The sequence below is a fragment of the Hirundo rustica genome, chromosome 1 (genome assembly GCF_015227805.2).
Source record: "Hirundo rustica isolate bHirRus1 chromosome 1, bHirRus1.pri.v3, whole genome shotgun sequence".
Classification (NCBI taxonomy): Eukaryota; Metazoa; Chordata; class Aves; order Passeriformes; family Hirundinidae; genus Hirundo; species Hirundo rustica.
Window position 1 is genome coordinate 155,688,297 of NC_053450.1, and position 22,758 is coordinate 155,711,054.

Consider the following 22,758-nt stretch of genomic DNA (forward strand, 5'->3'; position numbering starts at 1 on the left):
TGCCTCGTCCTCTTCCTCCCCTCCTTCCTCTTCCTTCCTCCTCCTCCCGCTCCCGCCGCGGGGCCAGAGGAGGTTTTTTCTCAGGTTGGGCGCGGGCGGAGCGGGCGCTGGGATGGGCCCGAGGGGGTCACGGCGGGGCCGCGGCAGCACCCGGGGCTCTCCCCGAGCAGCCGGGGCTCTCCCCGAGCACGGCCCGGCGGCTGCGCTCCGCTCCCGGCGGCTCCGCTCCGCTCCCGGCGGCTGCGCCCCGCTCCCGGCCGCCCCGGGCCCGGCTCCAGCCCCCCCGTTCCTGACCCCCGGTGATTGTAGAGGCGGCGCCGGCCCGGGGCAGGGGGGACCCCCGCGACCCCGGCCCGGCCCCCCGCGGGTGGCCTTCGCCCAGCTGTACCTTTGTGCTGTACAGGGGACGCTTTTTGTACCGATCGTGTTTTATAACGTGCGCAGGAACCTCCATTAAACGGAACTAACCCGAGCCCCTCTCCCGGCGGCACCAGGGGCCGGCCCTGCAGATAAACTCGCTTTATTTTAGTAGCAAAGAGCTGAAAAAGTCAGTTCTACCCGGAGTCAGACGAAGCGGGGCTGGGGGCCGGGGGGGCCCCCGCCCCTCTCAGGCCTTGTTGAGGGTCCAGAGGGGGTCGAGCATGCTGAGGGGGTCGTCGCTGGGCCGGGGCCCCCGGAGCCCCTCGCCCGGCTGTGCCTGCAGGAAGTTCTGCTTGTTCATGCGCTGCTTGCCCTTGAGGGACGCGTCCAGGCTGAAGGCCTCGGGCGTCAGCGAGGCCAAGAGCTCCAGCGAGGACGAGGAGGAGGAGGAGGGGGCCGGGGGGGCCGCGGGGGGCTGCGGCTGCTCCGCCGGCCCCTCGGGGCTCTCCCCCCGCACGTGGTTGCTGCTCTCGGTGTCAGCCGGTGCCTCGGGGACGGGCAGCTCGGCCTCGGGGGCACCCACACCGTCCACGACGCCGTCAGGAACCACCGCAGGCGCCTCGGGAGCCGCGGGGTCCGGGGCGGGGTTGGGGGCCGGCTCCCCCCCGCAGCCCTCCGCGGGCTCGGCGCTGGGCCCCCCCGCTTTGACGCTGAGCTTGGCGATGGTGGCCTGGATGGAGCTGATGGGCACGTCCCCCCCCAGCACCAGGTCCTGCGGGTCCTGCTGCAAGTACAGCTGGGGGACAGCGGCCCGCTGAGCCCTGCGGCTGGCAGGGCTCCCCAAAAGCCCCCCGCACCCCCCGACACCCACCTTGGGAGAGGCGCTGGTGGGGGGCTTGGCCGGGCCGGGGCCGCCCACGCCGTGGCGCAGCAGCACCTGCTCGGCGTGGAGCAGCACGGCCTCGAAGCAGAACTTGAGGTGCAGCTGCAGGGGAGGGAGGGGAGGCGGTGAGGCCCGGGGGGGGGCCGCGGCCCGTGCCCCCCGCGCCCCGGCCCTCCCCGCGGTACCTTCTCCTGCAGCATGTGCTTGCGCTGCTGCCGCATCCTCCTCACCAGCTGCGCCAGGTCCGGGATGCCGTTGCCGGCCTCCACCTCCTGCACGGCGGCGTACAGCAGGCAGAAGGCGCCGGTGCGGCCCACGCCGGAGCTGCGGAGAGACCCCCGAGCCGTGACGGGCCCCGGAGACGCGGGGAGCCCCCCTCCCCCGGCCCGGAGCCCCCCGGGCCCGCTCACCTGCAGTGCACCACGACGGGGGTGTGCAGCGGGCGCTGGTGCAGGTAGTGGCCGTGCACCTCCTGGATGAAGCGCAGGAGGCTCCCCTTGCTCTCGGGCAGGCCCCTGGGAGGGGAGCACACGCTCTGCGGGGCTCTCTCCGGCCTCAGCCCCACCCCGGACGGCTCGGGGCCGCCCAAACTCCCTCCCCAGCCCCGGAGCTGAGGTCCCGGGACTGCCCCCGCAGAGGATCAGGGCCCCCCCGAGCCCCCCCCTCGTCCCCTCGCGTACAGCTCAGGCCAGGAGGTGAACTGCAGGTGCGCCACGGTGCGCTTGAGGCTCTGGTCCCGGTACTGCAGCGTCAGCATCCGCTCCACGTGCGTGGGGGCCGCTCGCAGGCTGGTGAGCACCACGGTCAGCGGGCCCTGCGCCACGGGCTGGCCCCGCTCCGACGGGAAGTACCGGAGCACCTTCTGCCGCGGGACGGGACGGGACGGGACGGGCCGTCAGCGCAGCCCGGGCAGCCCCGGGCCCGCCGACACCCGCCCGCGGCCGGGACGGGACGGGACGCACCTTGTCCAGCTCCTGCTCGGACACGAGCATCACCACCACGGACACCTTCTGCTCGTAGATCATGAGCCAGAAGTCGGCGGCGGTGCCGAGCAGCGGGGCCTGGGTGGCGATCAGGGCGGGGCAGTACGGGGACAGGTCCTCCACGCGGCTGGCGTTGATGTAGTCGTCCTTGCCCGAGCGCAGCACGACGCGGTTGCGGTCGTAGGGCATGATGTCCTGGTGCCGGTTCTTCATGGAGTAGCAGCGGGCGATGGCGATGGAGCGCTGCCGGGCGTCGCGCTCCTGGGCCTCCTGCAGCTCCCTCCAGAGCGCGTCCAGCTCGGAGCCGCCGCCGGGCGAGGGCCGCTCCAGCCGCTCGGCCTGGCCGCGGAACCGCTCCAGCTCCGCCAGCAGCCGCCGGACGCGCTCGGGCTCCGCGTACGGGTCGGCCTCGATGAGCTGCACGGCCCGGGGCCGCTGCCCCTCCTGCGGCCCCGCCTTGGTGGGCTGCAGGAGCCCCCCGGGCGCGGCCGAGCCGCCGGGATGGCTCTCGGGGCTGGACGACAGCAGGTCGGCGGGGCAGGGGCTCTGCCGGGGGAACGCCGCGTCCCCGGAGCCCGGCGGGGGCAGCGCGGAGGGCGGCCGCGGCTGCACGGGCAGGGCCGGGGACGGGGCCGGGGACGGGACCGGCACCACGCCGGGGCCGGGGGAAGGAGCCTGGCTGGGCGGGGCGGGAGCGGGGGGACCCATGGCCACGGTCCCGGGGGGCAGCTGGGCGCCGGCGGGGGCCGGGCTGGGGCAGAAGGGCAGGGCGGGGGACGCGGGCGGCACCGGCCGGAGCACCCCCAGGGCCGGGGCGCCGCTCTGGGCGGGGGTCCCGGGGAAGGGCACGGCGCCGGGGTGCGGGGCGAGGCCCGCGGGGGGCAGCTGGTCCTGCCCGGGGAGCCGGTAGAGCTGGGCGGGCAGCGGGGCCCCCGCGGCGGCGAAGGGCTGCTGGGGGAACGGGGCCGGGGGGGCCAGCGGGGCTCGGGGGGGCCGCTGGAAGGGCAGGGCGGCCTGGGCCGGGCCCGGGGGCAGGAAGGGGCCCGGCGGGAACCGCTGCGGGCCCTGCGCGAAGGGCTGCGCCGGGGAAAAGGGGGCCTGAGGCGGCGCCCCGAAGGGCCGAACCCCCCCCGCGCCGTAGGGGAACGGAGCCGCGGGTCCCCCCGGGTGCTGCGGGGGCAGGAAGGGGCCCGGGGGTCCCCGGGGGGGCACGGAGCAGCTGGAGATGGGCGCCTGGACGCTGTCCACCGTGGTGGTGGCCGGACGCGTGCCCGGGGGTTCGTGGCCCCCCGGCCCCGGCCGTGCGGCGGCGGCCCCGGGCGGGGGCGGCCGCAGCGGGCCCGGGCCGTAGGCGGGGGCGGGCAGGGGCCCGTGCTGCGGGGACGAGCGGGGCGGCGGCGGCTGCGGGGCGCCCCCGAAACCCGGCTGGGCCGCGCCGCGGATCAGGGCCGCGGCCGGGAAGAGCTGAGCGGCGGCGGAGCTGGGGACGGGCCCGGCCGGGGCCGAGGGCTGCAGGAGCGGCGCCGGGACCCCCGCGGCGGCGGGGAAAGAGCCGGGGGCGGCGGGAGCCCCGGGCAGGGGGTAGTGCCCCGGGAAGGGGGGCGCGGGGGGCAGCGGGACGCCGGCCGCTCCCCCCGGCAGCATGTAGGGCTCGGGGGGCCGCAGCCCCCCGGCCAGGGCGGCCAGCGCCGGGGCGGGCAGCTGGCCCAGGGGCGCGGGCAGCAGCTCCGGGGGGAGGCTCCGCAGCTCCTCCGGCAGCTCCGGCAGCACCAGCGAGCCCAGCTCGGCGGCCTCGGGGCCCCCGGCCTCGTCCGGGGGCTTCTTCTGCAGCAGGGGCTTGGGGGCTGTGGGCCGGGGGGGCGGCTGCTTCTTCAGCTCCCTGCGGGGAGCGGGGGGCTCAGCGTGGGGCCGGGCGCTGCCCCCCGCTGCCCCCGGAGCTTCCCCGGGGGTCTCGGTGCCCACCCACCTCTCCAGCAGCTGCTGGCGGTGCGCCTCGCTGGCCTGGCACGCCGCCCGCGCCCGCTCCAGCAGCTTGGCCGCCTTCCCCTCCAGGTCCGTGTAGAAATCCTTCCCCTCCTGGGACTTCTTCATCAGGTCCTCGTAGGCCTCGTAGGAGGCCACCAGGGTCTGCACGGTGGTGTTCCACCTGGGACAGAGGGGCACGGAGGGGCTCAGCGCCAGCGCGAGGGTGGGCACCCGGCTCCGGGCACCTGCGGGACCCTCCGGTTTGCACTGGCACGGGCACAAGGACAGGACAAAGCCACCTCAGCCAGCAGTGGGGCGGGACGGGAGCTGGTGGTGGCCCCACACCCGTCCCAGGGGGCTGCTCCTGGGCACTGAGACCCCCCCAGGGCACCGGGCCCCCCCTTCCTCGCTCACTTGTGCTCCACCTCGGCCAGGGCCTTGCGCACGGCCGCGTATTTGACGTTGGCGTCGGTCAGGGCCTTGAGCACGTTCTCCTGGGCGGCCAGGTTCTGCTCCAGGTACACCTTCAGCTGGTCGTACTTCTTCAGCTGCTCCTCGAAGAGCTTCTGCTGGGACAGGGCAGGGTCGGCGGGGCGCCGGGGCGGAGCGGCCCCGGGGAGGGGCGCGGGGGGTCCCCACGCCCACCTTCATCTCGGAGCGGTCGGCGGTGACCAGCGAGGAGGTGATGTCGTCCTTCTGGATCATCTCCCGCAGCTGCTGCTCCAGGGACAGCCGCTGGTCCCGCATCTCCTGCACCTTGGCCAGGATGCGCTTCAGGTTCTGCAGCACCTGTTTGTCCTCTGCGGGCGGGGCGGGGTCAGGAACCGTGGGGAGGGGGCTGCGGGGCCACCTGGGCTCGGGGACAGCCCCTGTCCCCTCTGTCCCCTCTGTCCCCACACAGGACCCCCTCTGCACGCTCCCTTGGGGACCCCACGGACACAGACAGTGCCAGGTGACACACGGGCACCGCCAGGGGCACAGCCCAGCCCCCAGGCCAGGGACACTGCCAGCGCCTGAGGACACAAGGGACACAGCCTGGGACACTGCCAGTGATTGAGGGGACACAAGGGACACAGCCCAGGGACACTGCCAGTGATTGAGGGGACACACGGGACACAGCCTGGGACACTGCCAGCCCCTGGAAGGACACAAGGGACACAGCCTGGGACACTGGCAGCCCCTGGAAGGACACAAGGGACACAGCCTGGGACACTGCCAGTGCCCTGGGGACACACAGGACACAGCCTGGGACACTGCCAGCGCCTGGGGGGACACAAGGGACACAGCCTGGGACACTGCCAGTGACTGAGGGGATGCACGGGACACAGCCTGGGACACTGCCAGTGATTGAGGGGACACAAGGGACACAGCCTGGGACACTGCCAGCCCCTGGAAGGACACAAGGGGCACAGCCTGGGACACTGGCAGCCCCTGGAAGGACACAAGGGACACAGCCTGGGACACTGCCAGCCCCTGGAAGGACACAAGGGACACAGCCTGGGACACTGCCAGCCCCTGGGGACACAAGGGGCACAGCCTGGGACACTGCCAGTGATTGAGGGGACACAAGGGACACAGCCTGGGACACTGCCAGCCCCTGGAAGGACACAAGGGACACAGCCTGGGACACTGGCAGCCCATAGGGGACACAAGGGACACAGGTGGGACACTGCCAGCCCCTGGGGACACAAGGGGCACCGCCCAGCCCCAGGCAGGACTCACCTTCGGAGAGCGCGGGGGCGGGCAGCGCGGCCCGGACCTGCTCCAGGGGGCCGCCGAGCAGGCGCAGGTTGCCCAGGTGCAGGTTCATGGCGCGGTGCAGCTCGGTGTTGGTGAAGCTCGCCTTCTCGTGCAGCTCCAGGTACTTGGAGCACTCCTTGCTGACCTCGGCCAGCCCCGGGGGCGACGCCGGCGCCGGCGGGACCCTCCCCAGCAGCTCCTGCAGCTTCCGCTCCTGCGCCTCGTCCTCCTCCAGCAGGTCCCGGATCTCCTTCAGCGACGCCTCCACGTCCGTGAAGACCCCAGAGAGCACTGGGGGGACACGGGGGGGGCGTTGCTGGGGTGGAGCCTGCCGGAGCCAGGCACGGACGCGGCGGCTCCGGGAATAAACCCGGCCGTGGGCAGCCAGAGCAAAGGGACGCAGCGTGGGACGCCGGGCCCCAGCGCACCCCGCTCCCATCCAGCAGGGAAAGTGCTCTGGGATTCTGGAGTTTATGCCAGTACAGAACCAGCCAGCGCTGAGAACATTCCCAACACCGTGGGCAGGGAGGGATGCCAGCCCCAGGCCCCCCAGGATTCCCAGGCAGGGGGCAGTGCCAGCCCCAGGCCCCCCAAGATCTCCATGATCCCCATGCAGGGGGGCAGTGCCAGCCCCAGGCAGGGGCAGTGCCAGCCCCAGGATCTCCAGGAATGGAGCAGTGCCAGCCCCAGGACCCCCAGGATCCCCATGCAGGGGGCAGTGCCAGCCCCAGGCCCCCCAGGATCTCCAGGATCCCTGGGAAGGGAGCAGTGCTAGCCCCAGGATCCCCAGGCAGGGGGCAGTGCCAGCCCCAGGACACCCAGGATCTCCAGGAAGGGAGCAGTGCCAGCCCCAGGATCCCCATGCAGGGAGCAGTGCCAGCCCCAGGCCCCCCAAGATCTCCAGGATCCCCATGCAGGGGGCAGTGCCAGCCCCAGGATCCCCATGCAGGGGGCAATGCCAGCCCCAGGACACCCATGATCCCCATGCAGGGGGCAGTGCCAGCCCCAGGCCCCCCAAGATCTCCAGGATCCCCAAGCAGGGGGCAGTGCCAGCCCCAGGCCCCCCAGCCCCGGTGTCCCGGAGCCCTCACCCTGCATGGACTGGACGAGGTTGCGGACGGTGTCGGGGCGCACGCTGAGCGCGGCGCATTTCTCCATCAGCACGGGCGGGATGTGGTTGTACATGTCCAGGTTGTCCACGGTCTCGGGGTCCAGCTGCATGGAGTCCATGAACTGGCTGTGGGACACAGAGGGGCCCCTGAGGGGTGGCACCGTGCCCCCGGCAGAGGCTCGGGAGCTCCGGGACCCCGTGGGGCAGAAGGGCCGGGCCCCTCACGTACTCCAGCACTTCGTTCTTGGCTTCGATCTTGGCCATCACATCCCGCAGCAGTTTGGCCTTTTCCTCGCTGGGACGGGACAGAACAGAACAGAACAGAACGTTCTGTGAGTGCAGGGAAATGCCCACCAGGCTGCGCACCCCCCGCTCCATCCCATCGCCCCATCACGGCCAGAGCCCTGCACACACCTGTACAGGGACGAGGCCTCGTGGGCAGCCATGGGCACCAGCTTGGCAAAGATGTCCGGGCCGGTGACCGCGGGGTCCGTGGGGTTGACGGGCAGAGCCTTCACCAGGGGGGCACCTGAGGGGCACAGCCCGGGCTGGCACCGCTCCCCAGTCCGCTGGGCCCCAGCGGGTCCCGTCCCCGGGGGTCCCAAAGCCCCCCGCCCCGACCTTTGACGGACTGCAGGGCGTCCAGCGCGGGCACGGCCTCGTGGTAGATGAAGTCGTTGTCCTTTTTGGCCGCATTGTACCTGGGAAGGGAAGGAGCGGCTGGCGGTCCCGGCTCCCAGAGCTCGCTCCCGAGGGGCTCAGCCCCGCTGGGATGGCCGCAGGGATTCGCACGGCGGCCGCCACCCGCCCACGGGGCCGGGAACGCTCCCAGGCTCCCTGCCTGGCATTCCCCACCCTGGCACAGCACGGAGGCGCCCCGGGAACTCACTTCCCGCCGATGACATCCATGGTGAACCTCAGGGCCTCCTGCACGCTCTCGGGCTGGCCCTGCGGGATTGAGAGTGGGAAGCGCTGTGGGAGCGCCCCCGGACAGGCCTGGAGGCGGCTGAGTGTCAGCCTGGTTTTTCTGAGCTTTTTTAAAGCCTTTTGATTGTTCAGAAAATGGAGTCAGACCTTTTAGCTACTGCACAATATTAGGAGCAGTTTCTACCTTTTCCCACACATGTAACATAAACAAATCCTTTGTTTTTCATTCTCTGTCCTTTGTTTGCACATTTCTAACCTGAAAACAATTGTAACTGACGGCTGGTCTGGCCATTTGGCTGAGGGGTGAAAACTCCAGAAGCCAATCTTCAGCCAGACCCACAGATGTATAAAAAGTAAGAAATAAACAGGCAGAGGGGCTCTGGGCTTGGCTCAGCCTTGGCTCAGCCCTGGGCTCTCTCGGAGGAACTCTCTGCCCTGCGAAATCTCTCCTCTACGTGTGATTGCTTTGCGTATCCCAATCACAGCTGAGCCCCCGGATCCCGTCCCAATCCTCCTCCTCCTCCTCCTCCTGGCGGCCCCGGAGGGCAGGAACGCACCTTGGCCAGCTTGATGGCTTCGTTGAGCTTGTCCAGGGCGCTCTGGAAGTAGATGACCTGCGGGCGAGCGGGAATTGGGACAGGCACCGTGCTGCCCCCGCACAGGGACACAGGGCTACCCGGCCTCTTCCAGCAGCCAGCCCCTTCCCAGGACCCAGATCCAGAGGCTGGAGGGGATGAAAGGGGATGACACGGCCCCACTTACCCTTTCCCCAAACTTCTGCTGCTCCTCGGCCTGTTTCCCCATGTGCAGCTGGAAGAAAACCGGGATCAGAGCTCTGCAGCTCCAGGGAGGGGGAGGAAAACCCCAGGGATCGGCCAGGGCTGCTGCGGAGCTGGCAGGAGCATCCTGAGGTGGGATGGGAGCGCAGGCACAGCCCCCCAGCCCAGTTCCCCCCACTCACGTGGGCCACGGCAGCAAAGTAATAGATTTTCATCTGAACCAGCTTCTTCCAGTCCTTCTGGATCTTGCCCAGCAGCGAGGCCGTCTCCGAGTTCTCCAGAGCCCGGCAGGCCTCCTTGTAGTAATCCACCACCTACGGAAGGATTCCAGACCCCAGGGGAACCAGGGCAGGCAGCGAGGGGGAATCAGCAGCCCAAGGACTCGGATCAGCCAGAGGAACGGTTGTGGGGAGCTCAGGGATGTGTTTGGGACCACAGCCAGGGACTGTCACCACTCCAGGCTGCTCCAGGCCCAGCCTTGGCACTGCCAGGGATCCAGGGGCAGCCACAGCTGCTCTGGGAATCCCATCCCAGCCCCTCTCCCACCTCTCAGCCAGGAATTCCTTCCCAATCTCCCATCCATCCCTGCCCCTGGCAGCGGGAGCCATTCCCTGTGTCCTGTCCCTCCAGCCCCTGTCCCCAGTCCCTGTGCAGCTCCTGATCCCGGCGCAGGGGGAGCAGGGCCGTGCTGGGAGCAGCTCCTGGAGCAGCTCCTGGAGCTCACCTGGGCACTGATCCGGGCCACGAGGAAGCTCTTCCTGTTGTCCAGCATGGACTTCTCCAGGAGACACTCCTGTGCCTGGCCCTGCCAGGGACAAGAGAGGAACCGTCAGCATCCCCAGCCCTCGGGACAGCCCAGACCCCTGGCAGGACCCTCGGGCTCCGGCCCCTTTCCCATGGCACAGGGAACTCCAGCCCTGAGGGTGCTCGGAGAGCCCAGGAACGGCACTGAGCCTTCCCCCGTCCCCAAAATCTCCTTCCCCCCACAGGGAGAGAGCCCAGACCCCACAAACCCCCCTGGGACACCGGGGTCCCGTCTCCCCGGACGCACAGGGGACCCCAGGGACACACTGACTGTCCCCAGTGCTCCCAGTCCCTACCAGCATGAGGTTGATGTTGAGGCTGAGGATCTGGTGGCTCATGTCCACGCTGTAGGAATGTGGGAAGTGATCCCGCAGGTAGGTGAAGGCACCAGCAGCACACTGGAAGTGGGTGCAGGAAACCTTCATGCCCTGAGGGGATGGAATTGTTGGGCTTGGAAAAGAATTCTCAGATGTCTAAGCCCACCCAGCCCCCAGCGCTGCCAAGGCCACCACAGGCCATGTCCCCAAGTGCCACATCCACAGGGTTTCTAAATCCCTCCAGCAATGGGGACTCCACCCCTGCCCTGGGCAGCTGTGCCAGGGCTGGAGAGCCCTTTCAGGGAAGGAATTGTTCCCAAAATCCAACTAAACCTCCCCTGGCCCAGGCTGAGGCCGTTCCCTCTGCTCCTGTCCCTGTTCCCTGTTCCCAGAGCCCGACCCCCTGGCTGTCCCCTCCTGAGTCCCCTCAGCCCCTCCTGGTGCTCCAGCCCTCCCCCAGCTCTCCAGGCCCGCTCCAGCCCCTCAGTGCCCCCCAGCTGAGACCCCAAACCTGTCCCTGCCCTGTCACACCCAGCTGACACTGCCCCGGTGTCACCTGCCCCCAGCACCGAGGGCTCCTTACCTCCTCGGACACCCGCTTGTCCATGGCTCCCAGCATGGAATGCAGAGCTCCTGTGGGGACAGGGGGGGCTCAGCGGGGCAGGGACCCCCCAGACCCCCCCCGGGAGCCCCAAAGCTGCGGGAGTGAGGGAGCTCACCCAGGTTGTAGAGGACGCAGGCCTGCTCGTACTTGATGTCCTCATGTGTCACCGCCTTGCCCGAGAAAATCTCAGTCCTGGGCAGAAGGGAACAGGACAGGGAGCACGCAGGGATTCTCCCAGGAGGAGAACTTACCGGGAGCCCCGTTCCCCAAAGGTCCCCTGGGACCCCCCCGGGCAGGACCACACTCCCCAGGGGGTCCTGGAGCAGCCCCTGCCCAGGGAACGGGGATGGCCACACCCTGCCCGGCTCAGCCCTCCATCCCAGTGCCCCATCCCACATCCCCACCCCAGCATCCCAAATCCCCAGATACCCGTCCCAGCATCCCAAATCCCCAGATACCCATCCCAGCATCCCAAATCCCCAGATCCCCCATCCCAGCATCCCCAATCTCCAAATCCCCAATCCCAGATCCCTCATCCCAGTTCCTCAACCCGCAGCTCCTCCATCCCCAGATCCCCACCCTGGATCCCCCCATCCCCAGTCCCAAATCCCCCGTCCCAAATCCCCCAGCCTCAATCCAAGATCCTTAATCCCACATTCTCCATCCCAGTTCCCCAATCCCCAGATCCCCAGTGCCCCAATCCCCCATCCCAGTTCTCTAATTCCAGTTCCCCAATCCCGGATCTCCAATCCCCAGTTCCCTCATTCCCAATCCCCAGTTCCCCCACCCCCAGTCCCAAATCCCCCAGCCTCGATTGAAGATCCTCAATCCCACATCCCCCATCCCAGATTCCCCCATACCCACACCCCCAGTCCCAGTTCCCCCATTCCCAATCCCCAGTTCCCCCATCCCCAGTCCCAGTTCCCCCATCCCCAGTTCCCCCACTCCCAATCCCAGATCCCCACACCCCCAGCCCCACACCCCCAATCCCAGTTCCCCCACTCCCAATCCCCAGTTCCCCCATCCCCAGCCCCAGTTCCCCCATTCCCAATCCCCAGTTCCCCCATCCCCACACCCCCAATCCCAGCTCCCCCACTCCCAATCCCAGTTCCCCCATCCCCAGCCCCAGTTCCCCCATTCCCAATCCCAGTTCCCCCATCCCCACACCCCCAATCCCAGTTCCCCCATTCCCAATCCCAGTTCCCCCATCCCCAATCCCAGTTCCCCCATCCCCACACCCCCAATCCCAGTTCCCCCATTCCCAATCCCAGTTCCCCCATCCCCACACCCCCAATCCCAGTTCCCCCATCCCCACACCCCCAATCCCAGTTCCCCCATTCCCAATCCCAGTTCCCCACACCCCCAATCCCAATTCCCCCACTCCCAATCCCCAGTTCCCCCATCCCCGTTCCCTCACCATGTGACGGGCACGGCCGCGTCCTGCCCGCCGCCCATGGGGATGCGGCTCTGCAGGAAATGCAGCTGCCCCAGGTACTTGCGCAGGGTGCTGCAGCCCTCGAAGTCCCTGGGAACGCTGACGGCGCTCTGGGGAGGAGGAGGAGGAGGCACGGGCGCTGGGGACACGCTCCGGGCAGGGACGGGATGGAGCCGGGCTCCGGGAAAAGCTCCGGAACCGCCGCGCTCTCCCAAAAACAGACCCCGAGGGATCGGGGCGGGACAGCGAGGCGCTGCACCCCCGGCACGGCCCGCAGGGGCTCAGCGGGAGAGCAGGGAACAGCGGCAGCACCCGCGGAGCTCCCTGCCCGCCTCAGGAGAAATCCCAGCGCCCGGGACACCCCAGCAGGCATTTGGGGAGCCCGGGGTCACCGCCAGGAGCTGTCCCTGCTGTCCTCGCCCTGCGGTCACTGGGAACAACCCAAGGCCGCTCCGAGGGACGCAGGAGAGGCCCCGTCCCGTGGGGGTCGGCAGAGCCACCCCAGAGCCCCCCAGGGCGGCTCCGAGGGTCCCCCTCACCTGCCGGAGCAGCTCCAGCTTCCGCAGCTCCTCGTTGTAGCTCTCCGGGTTCTCCCCATAGTTCTTCAGGACGAACTGGGGAAGGGGACAGGGTGAGGGGCCCGAGCCCCTCCCGCCCCCGGACACGGCCGGGGCGGCTCCCGAGGAGGAGTTCCACACCCACGGCAGCTCGGGGAACGGGATCACGGAACGGCCGAGGCCGGAAAAGGGAGATTTGGGCAGAGAGAAGGGCTCCCCCGGCCCGGCAGGCTGGGGACGCTCCCGGGACCGCGGGGGGAGCGGCACAGCCGCCGAGGAGCCCCCGAGCGCTGCCCGGCACGGGAAGGCCCGGCACGGGTGGAGCCGGCTTACAGCCCTTAATGAAGTGACTAATTAAGCGCGGGGGCGGCAGGGACACGCGCCGGCCGCGGGAACGGGGGGTCCCGGCCGCTCACAGCCCCCTCCTGACCCCCAAGCACCCCGAGCGCCGCGTTCCCCTCCCGGGGCACCCCAGAGGCGCCCACAGCTGCCCGCCTCCCTGCCCGGCCCCTCGCAGGCCCCGAGCCCCCCGGGCCGGCCCGACCCGGCCCCACCTTCTTGACGGCGGCGTTGAAGGCGAACTCCCCGGCCTCCTTGAGGTCGAGCCAGATCATGGGCATGCGGGGCACGGCCTCCATCCCGGCCCGATCCCGGCCCCGGCCCCGGCCCCGATCCCGATCCCGATCCCGGCCCGGCCCGCCGGAACCGCGCGCGGGGGCTCACGGGACACCGAGTCCGCGCGACACTTCCGGCTCCGTTGCCGTGGCGACGCCCCGCCCCTGGCGCTGGTTTCCATGACAACGCCCCGCCCCTAAACGGAGGGGTGGAGTCTGGCCGCGCCCACCCGGGGCGGGACACGCGCTGTTGCTATGGCGACGCCTCGCCCGCTGATTGGAGGAGAGCGCCGTGGTCAGGAAGCCCCGCCCCGGAAGCGGTTGCTATGGCAACCGGCCATGCCTGGTCCTTTCAGGGCTCCCCCTATCGGGGCGCCGGCAATTAATTACCCCGTTAATTACCCCTCTCCCCACCTCCCGCGGCCCCCGCAGTGTCGTGTTCTGTATTCAGGGCTGCAGGACGCCTCCGTGGTCGCAGGGACGTTCCAACCACGTGGATCAATCAGGAACAGGAGTTTTGTCCTACAATACTCCAATAACGTATTTAACCCGTTAACGTCTTTATCTGCTCCATTAATTAACAGATCCATTCGTTTAATTGTCTGAGCCACGAGTGGAGCTGTTTCGTGGGTTCTGGTACAGGAGCAGCTCCTGAGCAGCTTCCAAGATCCATCCACTTGGGAATTGCCCCTGCCCTCCAGCGTGTCCCTGTCCCTGCTCCAGCAGCCACTGCACCAGACACCGGGACACTGGACACGAGCACGGGGACAGGGGAACAGCGGGACACAAGGACACAAGGACACTGTGGGTCAGGGAAACACGGTCACAGGGCCACCTGAGCCTGGGACATGGGGACAAGGACATTGGGACACTGTGGGTCAGGGAAACACGGTCACAGGGCCCACCTGAGCCTGGGACATGGGGACACTGTGAGTCAGGGAAACAGGCCACCTGAGCCTGGGACATGGGGACAAGGACATTGGGACACTGTGGGTCAGGGAAACACGGTCACAGGGCCCACCTGAGCCTGGGACATGGGGACACTGTGGTTCAGGGAAACAGGGCCACCTGAGCCTGGGACATGGGGACACGATGACACAAGGACATTGGGACACTGTAGTTCAGGTAAACATGGTCACAGGGCCCACCGGAGCCTGGGACATGGGGACACCAGGACACAAAGACATTGGGACACTGTGGTTCAGGGAAACATGGTCACAGAGGCCGCCTGGGACATGGGGACACCAGGACACAAGGACTTTGGGACACTGTAGTTCATGTAAACAAGGTCACAGGGCCCACCTGAGCCTGGGACATGGGGACACCAGGACACAAGGACTTTGGGACACTGTAGTTCAGGTAAACATGGTCACAAGGCCCATCTGAGCCTGGGTGAGACATGGGGACAAGGACATTGGGACACTGTGGGTCAGGGAAACAGGGCCACCTGAGCCTGGGACACTGGGGTTCAGGGAAACGTGACCACCTGAGCCTGGGACATGGGGACAGCAAGTCCAGGTGACCCTGGGGACATGGGGTGGGTCCCTGCTCCCCTGGGGAATCTCTGCTCCAGCACCCGGACCGTCTCCTTCCCCTCCCACAGAATCCCCATTTTTTTATCCCTTTATACCAGAAACAGAAAGAAATAAAAAGCTTTGGAATCAGAACATGGACAAACTACGGGCTCGTGTTTAATTCCCCAATTTTGGCGTGGCTGGATCCTCCTCGTTCTTCCACAGGGAATCTGCCACGCTGCTCCAGCCTGTCCTTCCACACGCAGCCACTGGAACAATCCCTGTGGGACGAGCTGAGGCCCTGGCAGGTGACACCCAGCACACACCCTGTGCTGGCAGTGTTAATTAACCAGAGCAGGGTTAATTACACTGACAGGAGCGCTGCACACACTTTCTCCTTCCCGGCGGCCTCCTGAATCCCTCTGGATCAGCCCGGAGAGAGCCTGGAATGGAAGGGCAGGAACGTCACCGGCCCTGCTGTCCCTGTCCCCCCCATTTTCCCCATCCCTCCCAGGCCGGGGTGTCCGGGGTTTCATAACCGCCCCCGGGAAGTGCCGGGAGAGGCCTCAAACGGCCCCGGGATGCTCTGGCAGCGCTGCAGGAATGGTGGGAGCCACGCCAGGCCCCCCCACGCTGGAGTCTGCCCCGGGAAGAGCCACAGGCACCGGGATCCTGGGCTCCCCAGCGTGGTGGCACCCCAGGAACGGCACAGGGACAGCCCAGGAACGCGGCCCCGCAGCCCACGGTGACACCGGGGCCTGCCCAGGCTCCCAGGAGCCGAACTCCCCGACATTCCCGTGCCATTCCAGCCCTGCACACCCTCACCTGGGCAGGTGGTGTGCAAATAAATCCTGCCGTGGAGCTCCATGCCTCAGGTCACGGCATTCCCGTGGAATTTCAGCCCTGGGAGAGAAGGGGCTGAGGCCCTGGTAGCCTTAATTAACCAGAATTGGGCTAATTACGGCAGCAACTCCCTTGAATCCATTTCCTTCTTCCTGGTGGCTTCCCGAAGCCCTTTGGATCCTCGCAGCAGGAGCCTGGAACGGGACAGGGCAGGAATGTCACAGGCCCCCTGCCCGGGGGTGTCGGGCTCCCGCAGTGCCCCCGTGTCCCACCCAGCCCGGGCATGTCCGGGGATTCTATAACCGCCCCCGGGAAGCGCCGGGAGCGGCCTCAAACGGCCCCGGGATGTTCTGGCAGCGCTACAGGAATGGCAGGGGCCACGCGAGACCCCCCCATGCTGGAGACTGCGGGAAAACGCTCCCGAGGGAACCGCGATGCCCCGGAGTACCCCAGGACAGCCCCGGCAGCCCCTCACCACCGCGGCGGGGCCGGATGGGCGGGAAGCGCTGTATCCCGCGCGGGCCCGGAGCCATCGGTGCGGCTCAAGGAACCATCGGAGGTCCCGCGGTGGCGGCCCCGGCCGCGGATGGCGGCGGATGGAGGCGGATGCGCACGGGCCGGGATCCCACCCTCACCTGCTGCTGCTACGGCGGCGGCCATGGCTGAAAGAGCGGGCGCCTCCCGATGACGTCACAGAAAGGAGGGAGAGCCCGGTGGGCGGGGCAGGGGAGGGGCGTGGTCACAAACATGGTGGCGGATGACATCACAATTAAGGCGTGGTCTCAGTGTGGTGGGCGTGGGTTTGGGAGGCGTGGCCTGCGGGGCGGAGAGTCGGGCGCAGGCGCACTGAGCTCGTCTCCCCCCGGCGGCGGGACGATGACGTCACGGGAAGGCGCCGCCCAAGATGGCGGCGGGGCCGTGCCGCGGGCGCTGAGGCGGCGCCGGGACCGGGATCGGGACCGGGACTGGGATCGGGATCGGGACCGGGATCGGGAGGCGGGGCTGGAGCGGGAACCGGGCGGGCCATGGCCGCCGCCGCCGCGCGTTGAGGCCCCGCCGCTCACCCGGGCCGGGATGCCCCGGGGGGGGCCCGGGCCGCCGCCGGAGCCATGGAGGAGGAGGGCAAGAAGGGCAAGAAGGTGAGAGCGGGGCCCGGGGGCGGAGCGGCAGCCGGGGGTCGCGCTGTGGCCCCCGGGGGTGGCTCAGCCCGGGCGGGGGCCGCCCCCTCCCCCGGCCCGGAGCCCTCCCGGCGGTGCCCGATCCCTCCCGGGGCTGTCCCAGAGCCCCTTCCCGGGAGAGTCCGCCCGCATCCCCTTCCCGGGGGCCTCCCCAGAGCCCCCACCCCAAAACCGCCCGCTGTGGATGAGGGCTTTGACAAGGTCACTGATTGATGGGGTTGTTAATTATGGAGCGATTAATTTTATCAGCTTGCTCTTTTATTTCAGTTATTACCGCTGCGAGTTAATGTAATTCATAGATCCATTGATTCGTGCCTTTCTCGTGTCTCCGGGGCTCCGCAGCTGCAGCCGTGCCCGTGTTGCCCTGATTTCCCTCCTTTCAGCCCATTTCTGTGTCCTCTGGGGGAGGCTCAGCCGGAGCTGCTCCGAGCGGGAGGATGGCTTTGATCCCACGGTTTGGGGGAGAAACTGGGGGTTTTGGGAGTCCCCGGCCTCGCAGGGAGCCTGGGAGGTGGCAGCGGGTTCCTGCTGAAGCTCTGCCTGGAGCTGAGCAGAACATTTCCACCAGAATGGGTAAAACTGAGTGGGAGTTCTTTGGGAATTGCCCTGCAGGCTTCCCAGACGGTCAGGTTTGGGAATGAAAGCCCCGTGATGCCATGAGGTGACCCCAGGAGACGCTGCAGGAGAAGTTCCTCACCCGGAGACAGGATGATCCCGCTCCCGGGGTTCGGGGGTTGTGTCTCACCCGGTCCCTGGGGCATTGATGTCCTGGCACTGGGAAGAGCCTGTCTGGTTCCCTCCTCCCTTCCCCAGGGACACGCTGGGCTGGCCCCCCTAACCCTGTTATCCCAGCTGGATAATCCCACTTGTCTGCCCTGTGATCCCCAGCCCCTCCTCTGGCCCTTTCCCAGGGCTGATCCCACATTTTCCTCTCCTGGGACTCCCCCGTGGCCGCTCCTGCCCTGATCCCGGTGGATCAGGAACTCCCCGAGTCCCTCTGGGGCAGGGCTGAGCCCTGGCCTCTCCTGAGCTCATCCCCGGCTCCATCCTGGAGAGTTTCCCGTTGTTTTGGGGTTAATTAACCCTTGGAGCTGCTGCCTGTGGGTCACCATTAAACCCGGAGCATTTGGCTGCGGAGGTGGGAAGATCCATCTGTGTGCTCCTCACATGTTCCAGCTGCAGGGAGAACTCTTCTCCCTGCTTTTCCTGCTCCAGGGATCGTTTTCAGCGGCATCCTGAGCTGAAGGATTGAGTTCCCTCAGTGCTGATCCAAAGGGAGCTCAGGACGGGTTTGGTGGGGAGAAGGAGGAAAATCCCAGCCTGGCTTTGGGGCCGAGTCCAGCTTTGGGTAGAATCTGCCCTGGTTTAAACTGGAGCCCTGGAGTTCCCTGGATCTCACACGTGGTTATCCCGGTGGGAAGGTGGAGCTGCCCTGGGATAAAACACCCTTTCCCACAAGTTTTGTGAGGCGGGATGGATCCAGCCGGAATTCTGGAATTCCGTGGGAATTCACAGCTGCAGCCTCAGGTGAGGATGGATGCTCCCAGCGTGCTTATTCCTGGGAAGAAGAGTGGGTGGAGGTGAATTCTCTGGGAATGATTTCCCTGCTGGTCTGACTCCACAATCCATCCGTGGCTGCCAGCGTTTATCCAAAGCCTGCACAGCTTCCCTGAGGGAATTCTCTGTGTCATCAGCTGCTAGTGTGAAATTCCCAGCTTTTCCAGCTCGGGGATGCCCTGGAAAACTGAGCTTGGTGCCATTTGCCTCTTCCAGCAGCTGCTTCAGCATTTCTCCTGGAGCTGCTGAGCTTGGAGTTGCATCTTTGGGGAGAATTCTTCTGGAAATCCCTTTGTTGTCTGAATATCCAGCCCTGGGCAGCAGGAAGTGGGGGATTCTGCCCCCTCAGGTGATTCCCCACCTGCAGAGCTGCTCCAGCCCTGGCTCCAACACCTGGAGCTGCTGGAGAGATCCAGAGGCGGCCCCGGAGCTGCTGCAGGGCTGGAGCCGCTCTGCTCTTTGGGATAAGCTGGATTTTGGGGTGTCCATGCTGTGGGGTGTGCTGCTGTTTGCTGGGAGATGGGGAATTGGGCTGGTGGAGGAACTTCCGCCATCCCAGGCTGCTCCAAGCCCTGTCCAGCCTGGCCTTGGGCACTGCCAGGGGTCCAGGGGCAGCCACAGCTGCTCTGGGCAGGGAGGAGCTTTACAGCCCGTGGCCTCAGTGGAGTGGGGGATCATTAGGAGACTGTGGGGTCATTAGGAGACTGTGGGGTCATTAGGATTGGAAAAACCTCTGGGAGCAGCACCCGGGACCCAGCTGGGTGTCGGAACAAAACAGCTCTGAGCTTGGAGGAGAAACCAGAGCTCAACCTGCCTTGGCACGGGGATCTTTCCCTCCTGGGTGTGGGAAGGGCAGAGGATGAAGGATTTGGGGCGCTGCAGGGGTTTAGGGGCGCAGCAGGGAACGGGCTCGCGCTCCCTCCCCTGCTCGGTGTGTCACGTGTGCCAGAGGAAGCGGTGGCACTTCCTGCCCCGAGCGCCTCCGTTCCCGGCACCCCCAAACCCGGGGGAGCGTTCCCCGCTCCCGCCAGGGCCCGGCGCGGCCCTGCTCTCCGGGGGATCCCATGGAGGACGAGGTGGGTGCCGGGGTCCGCGCTGCCCCCCCAAGAGCAGGAGCTGTGCCAGGCTGCGTCACAGCCTCGGGCCTGGAGCCCCCAGCTCCTGCCCAGGACAGCCAGGGCAGCAGGGAGCCGTCCCAGCCCCACGGATCCAGCCCCTCCTGCAGGGACAAGGGGGTTGGGATTGGGATTGGGATTGGGGCGGGTCTGGATCCTGCCTGCTGCAGGGGGAAGTGTCTGGGAACGGCCTCGGTCCCGGTGGCGCGTTCCTGCGTTGCTGTGCCCTGGATTCTGAAGGAGTCCTGTGGCATCCTCAGGCATTGGCCGGCGTCCCCAGATCTCGGTTCCTGGTGAAAACAGACCTGTTGTGTCCAGGATTTCCTCCTCTCCACAGTCCCAGCCCCGTGGCAGGATTAGGGGATGTCGTGGTTGAGGATCTTGGGGTCCTTCTGGACGCTTCCCAGAAACCCACGCTGCTGCTCCTGAGGCGGGGCTGTGGAGCCGTTTCCTCTCTGTCCTGTAAGATCCCTTCGTTCCCGATCTCCCTGATCCCAGGGGTGTTTTTCCAGGCCGGGCTGTCCCCGATGTCCTTGTGAGCTGGTAATTCCCGTTGTCCCAGGAGCTTTTCCTCGGTCTATATTTAATTCATTCACCGTTGGGAGCTCGTTCTCTGCCCCTTCAGATGCCACGTTCCTTTCCCTTGCCGTGAGGGTCAGGGCAGCCAGGATGTGGTTATCCCGAGGGTGGGAAGCGGGGGCCACCAGGGAATGGGACACTGGAGTCACATGTCCAGGGAGTTCCTGGATCCCGCCACGGAACTGTCTGCTCCAAACAGCTGAAGCTGGAACTGGAGCAGTTTGGGGCTGTTCCCAGTCTTTCATCCGGCGTGGAGCTTGGTGAGATCCAGGTGGCATTCCCGTGCCAGTGCCAAAGGACACCTGGGAGCCTGTGGAGTGTTTTGCTCCAGTGGTTTTCCAAAGCTGGCACTTCAGGGTTTGCAATTTCCCACTTTTCCGGGGGGAATCCGCTTCCTGGGTCATTTTCTTATTGTTTGGGGTCTGCTCGGAGAATTCCCGCTTGTTTCTTTGGCATTCCTTCTTGAGTTGGCCCAGCAGATCCTCAGGGAGGTACAAAACCATGGAGAATCCCTCTGGATCCAACCTGGAGTGCATTGTTGTACTTTAGAGTTGTATTTCTCTTACCTGGAAGGTTGAACGTGGTGACTCTGGGGAGAAACCACCCGATTTTGGTAGTGGGGACATTCAGCACTTGTGTTGTGTCCCAGGAAAAGGGCTTTCCCTGGAAAGAAAAGAGTGGATTTTCATGGATTTACAGCTCCAAACCCGGCGTTGTCTGTGGGGCACAGCCAGCAGGGTGGGACTGGGGGGGTCCAATCTGAGCCGGAGCCCCCGGTCCCAGCTCCAGCCCGGCTGTGAGCCTGATCCCGGCGCTCCCGCTGCTCTCCCCAGCCTGGAATCGTGTCCCCGTTCAAGCGCGTGTTCCTGAAGGGGGAGAAGGGCCGGGATAAGAAGGCCCAGGAGAAGGTGACGGAGCGGCGGCCGCTGCACACCGTGGTGGTGGCGCTTCCCGACCGCGTGGAGCCCGACCTGCTGCTCCACGACTACATCGAGAAGGAAGTCAAGGTACCCAGCAGGGCCCCGCTCCTTGGGCGCTCCTCCCCGCTGTCCCGGCCGATGTCCCACTGGGAGCCCCTTCCCCCTTGGCTTTTGCCCGCTCAGGGACACCAGATGTCGGGGGCTTTCCCCGACATTCAGGTGGTTTCAGGGTCCTTGCTCCCCTGCACAGCTCTGAGCCAAGCCGAAGGAAGAGACGGAGTTCTCAGGTTTAGATTTTTCAAGGTTGCATACTTCGTTTATTGTTTCTTATCTTACAATTTTCTCGGAGTCCGACAAGATGTTTGCAGCTGCATGGACTCCTCACGTCTCCCCCCCGAGCTGGGCTGTCCTTATCTTTTATACTAATTACTACGTATTCTTTATTTACTATTTATTACCAATGTCTATCACTATTACTAAAAAGGTCATCTCTACTCTGACCCAATCCTCACTAACTACTTTGTGCCACGTCAATGCAGAAATGGAGTGAGGGAAGGAGAAGGAGAAGGAGACAACGCCCCAAATTCTCCATCTTGTCCCCATTCACTTTCAATGCTAGAAACCTTAAATATACTATTTTCTCACCCTGTGATAAGCTAAACTACTATTTTTCACACTCTTGTGGTCTGTAAACCCTCTCTCAGTGTAGGAAGTTTTTCCCATGGACTGAGACCAAAGCCAGTGTCTCTCTGAGCTCTGGGCTGGGGTCCCAGAGCCCCCTGCCCAGGTCCCTGACCCTCCAGGGCAGCCAAAGGAATGCCCTGGGCTCCAACACCCCTTGTCCAGAGCTCCTCCCCAGCTCTCCCCAGTCCCCCCTTGGGGCTGGAAGGGGCTCTGAGCGTTCCGTGGAGCGTCTCTTTTTCCGGGCGAACGTTCCCAGCTCTCACCCGTCTCCGGTTCTCCTTTGTGATCGGGCACACAAAGCAATCACACGGAGACGAGAGATTCGCAGGGCAGAGAGTTCCTCCGAGAGAGCCAAGGCTGAGCCCAGCCCAGAGCCCCTCTGCCTGGTTATTTCTTACTTTTTATACATTTGTGGGTCTGGCTGTGGGTTGGTGTCACCGAGACACACACAGCAGCCACACACAGTCAGGAGGTTTCGCAGAGCAGAGGTTTCTCCGTCCAGCCCAAAAGCTGAATCCAGGCGGAGAGAGCCTCTTTGTTTTATTTCTTACTTTTTATACATTTGTGGGTCTGGCTGTGGGTTGGCTTCTGGAGATTTCACCCCTCAGCCAAATGGCCAGACCAATTGTCAGTTACAATTGTTTTCAGCTTAGAAATATGCAAACAAAGGACAGGGAATGAAAAACAAAGGATTTGTTTATGTTACATCTGTGGGAAAAAGGTAGAAAACTGCTCTAATATTGTACAGTAACTAAAAGATCTGACTCCATTTATGAAAATCAAAAGGCTTTAAAAAACTCAGAAAAACCAGGGTAACAGATTGCCTTCTGGAGTTTTCACCTCTCAGCCTCAGTGGCCAGACCAGCCGTCAGTTACAATTGTTTTCAGGTTAGAAATATGCAAACAAAGGACAGAGAATGAAAAACAAAGGATTTGTTTCTGTTACACGTGTGAGAAAAGGCAGAAACTGCTCCTAATATTGTACAGTAGCTAAAAGGTCTGAGTCCATTTTATGAACAATCAAAAGGCTTTAAAAAACTCAGAAAAAAACAGGGTGACACTCCTTGGGGCATCTCCTTGTCACCCTGGTTTTTCTGAGTTTTTAAGGCCTTTTTGAATTTCATAAATTGAGTCAGATCTTTTAGTTACTGTAGGATATTAGAGCAGTTTTCTACCTTTTCCCACAGATGTAACATAAACAAATCCTTTGCTTTTCATTCTCTGTCCCTTTGTTTGCATATTTCTAACCTGAAAACAATTGTAACTGACAGCTGGTCTGGCCACTGAGG

General features: G+C 65.5%; 1 protein-coding gene, 1 long non-coding RNA gene and 1 other non-coding gene across 5 annotated transcripts; all 3 read right to left on the reverse strand.

Annotated features, from left to right (window-relative positions):
- Positions 1–424: 424 nt before the first annotated feature.
- On the reverse strand, positions 425–13,160 carry PTPN23 (protein tyrosine phosphatase non-receptor type 23). Of its 2 annotated transcripts, none has more exons than XM_058422947.1 (25): positions 13,020–13,160; positions 12,448–12,522; positions 11,891–12,018; positions 10,589–10,665; positions 10,453–10,502; positions 9,849–9,980; positions 9,473–9,553; positions 8,931–9,062; positions 8,732–8,779; positions 8,527–8,583; positions 7,932–7,990; positions 7,664–7,743; positions 7,457–7,571; positions 7,272–7,337; positions 7,023–7,168; positions 5,914–6,222; positions 4,837–4,991; positions 4,606–4,757; positions 4,193–4,372; positions 2,206–4,105; positions 1,924–2,105; positions 1,654–1,758; positions 1,429–1,567; positions 1,226–1,345; positions 425–1,156 (listed from the first exon to the last, which is right to left on the reverse strand). In XM_058422947.1, the coding sequence occupies exons 1-25, from the start codon at positions 13,101–13,103 to the stop codon at positions 608–610; spliced, it is 5,121 nt and encodes a 1,706-aa protein (XP_058278930.1). In that variant the 5' UTR covers positions 13,104–13,160; the 3' UTR covers positions 425–607. The 2 variants fall into 2 exon arrangements, with proteins under 2 accessions (XP_058278930.1, XP_039940213.1); XM_040084279.2 differs by having other exon boundaries at positions 426–1,156; positions 1,232–1,345.
- A 1,573-nt stretch (positions 13,161–14,733) lies between these two features.
- Positions 14,734–16,122, reverse strand: LOC120758199 (uncharacterized). 2 transcript variants are annotated; one of them, XR_005702804.1, is made up of 3 exons: positions 16,072–16,122; positions 15,419–15,630; positions 14,734–15,036 (listed from the first exon to the last, which is right to left on the reverse strand). It is a non-coding gene; the product is annotated as an uncharacterized LOC120758199 (long non-coding RNA). The 2 variants fall into 2 exon arrangements; XR_005702807.2 differs by lacking the exon at positions 16,072–16,122 and adding an exon at positions 15,912–15,993.
- Positions 15,718–15,846, reverse strand: LOC120764412 (small nucleolar RNA SNORA9). The gene has a single exon (XR_005704215.1). It is a non-coding gene; the product is annotated as a small nucleolar RNA SNORA9 (small nucleolar RNA).
- Positions 16,123–22,758: the final 6,636 nt, after the last annotated feature.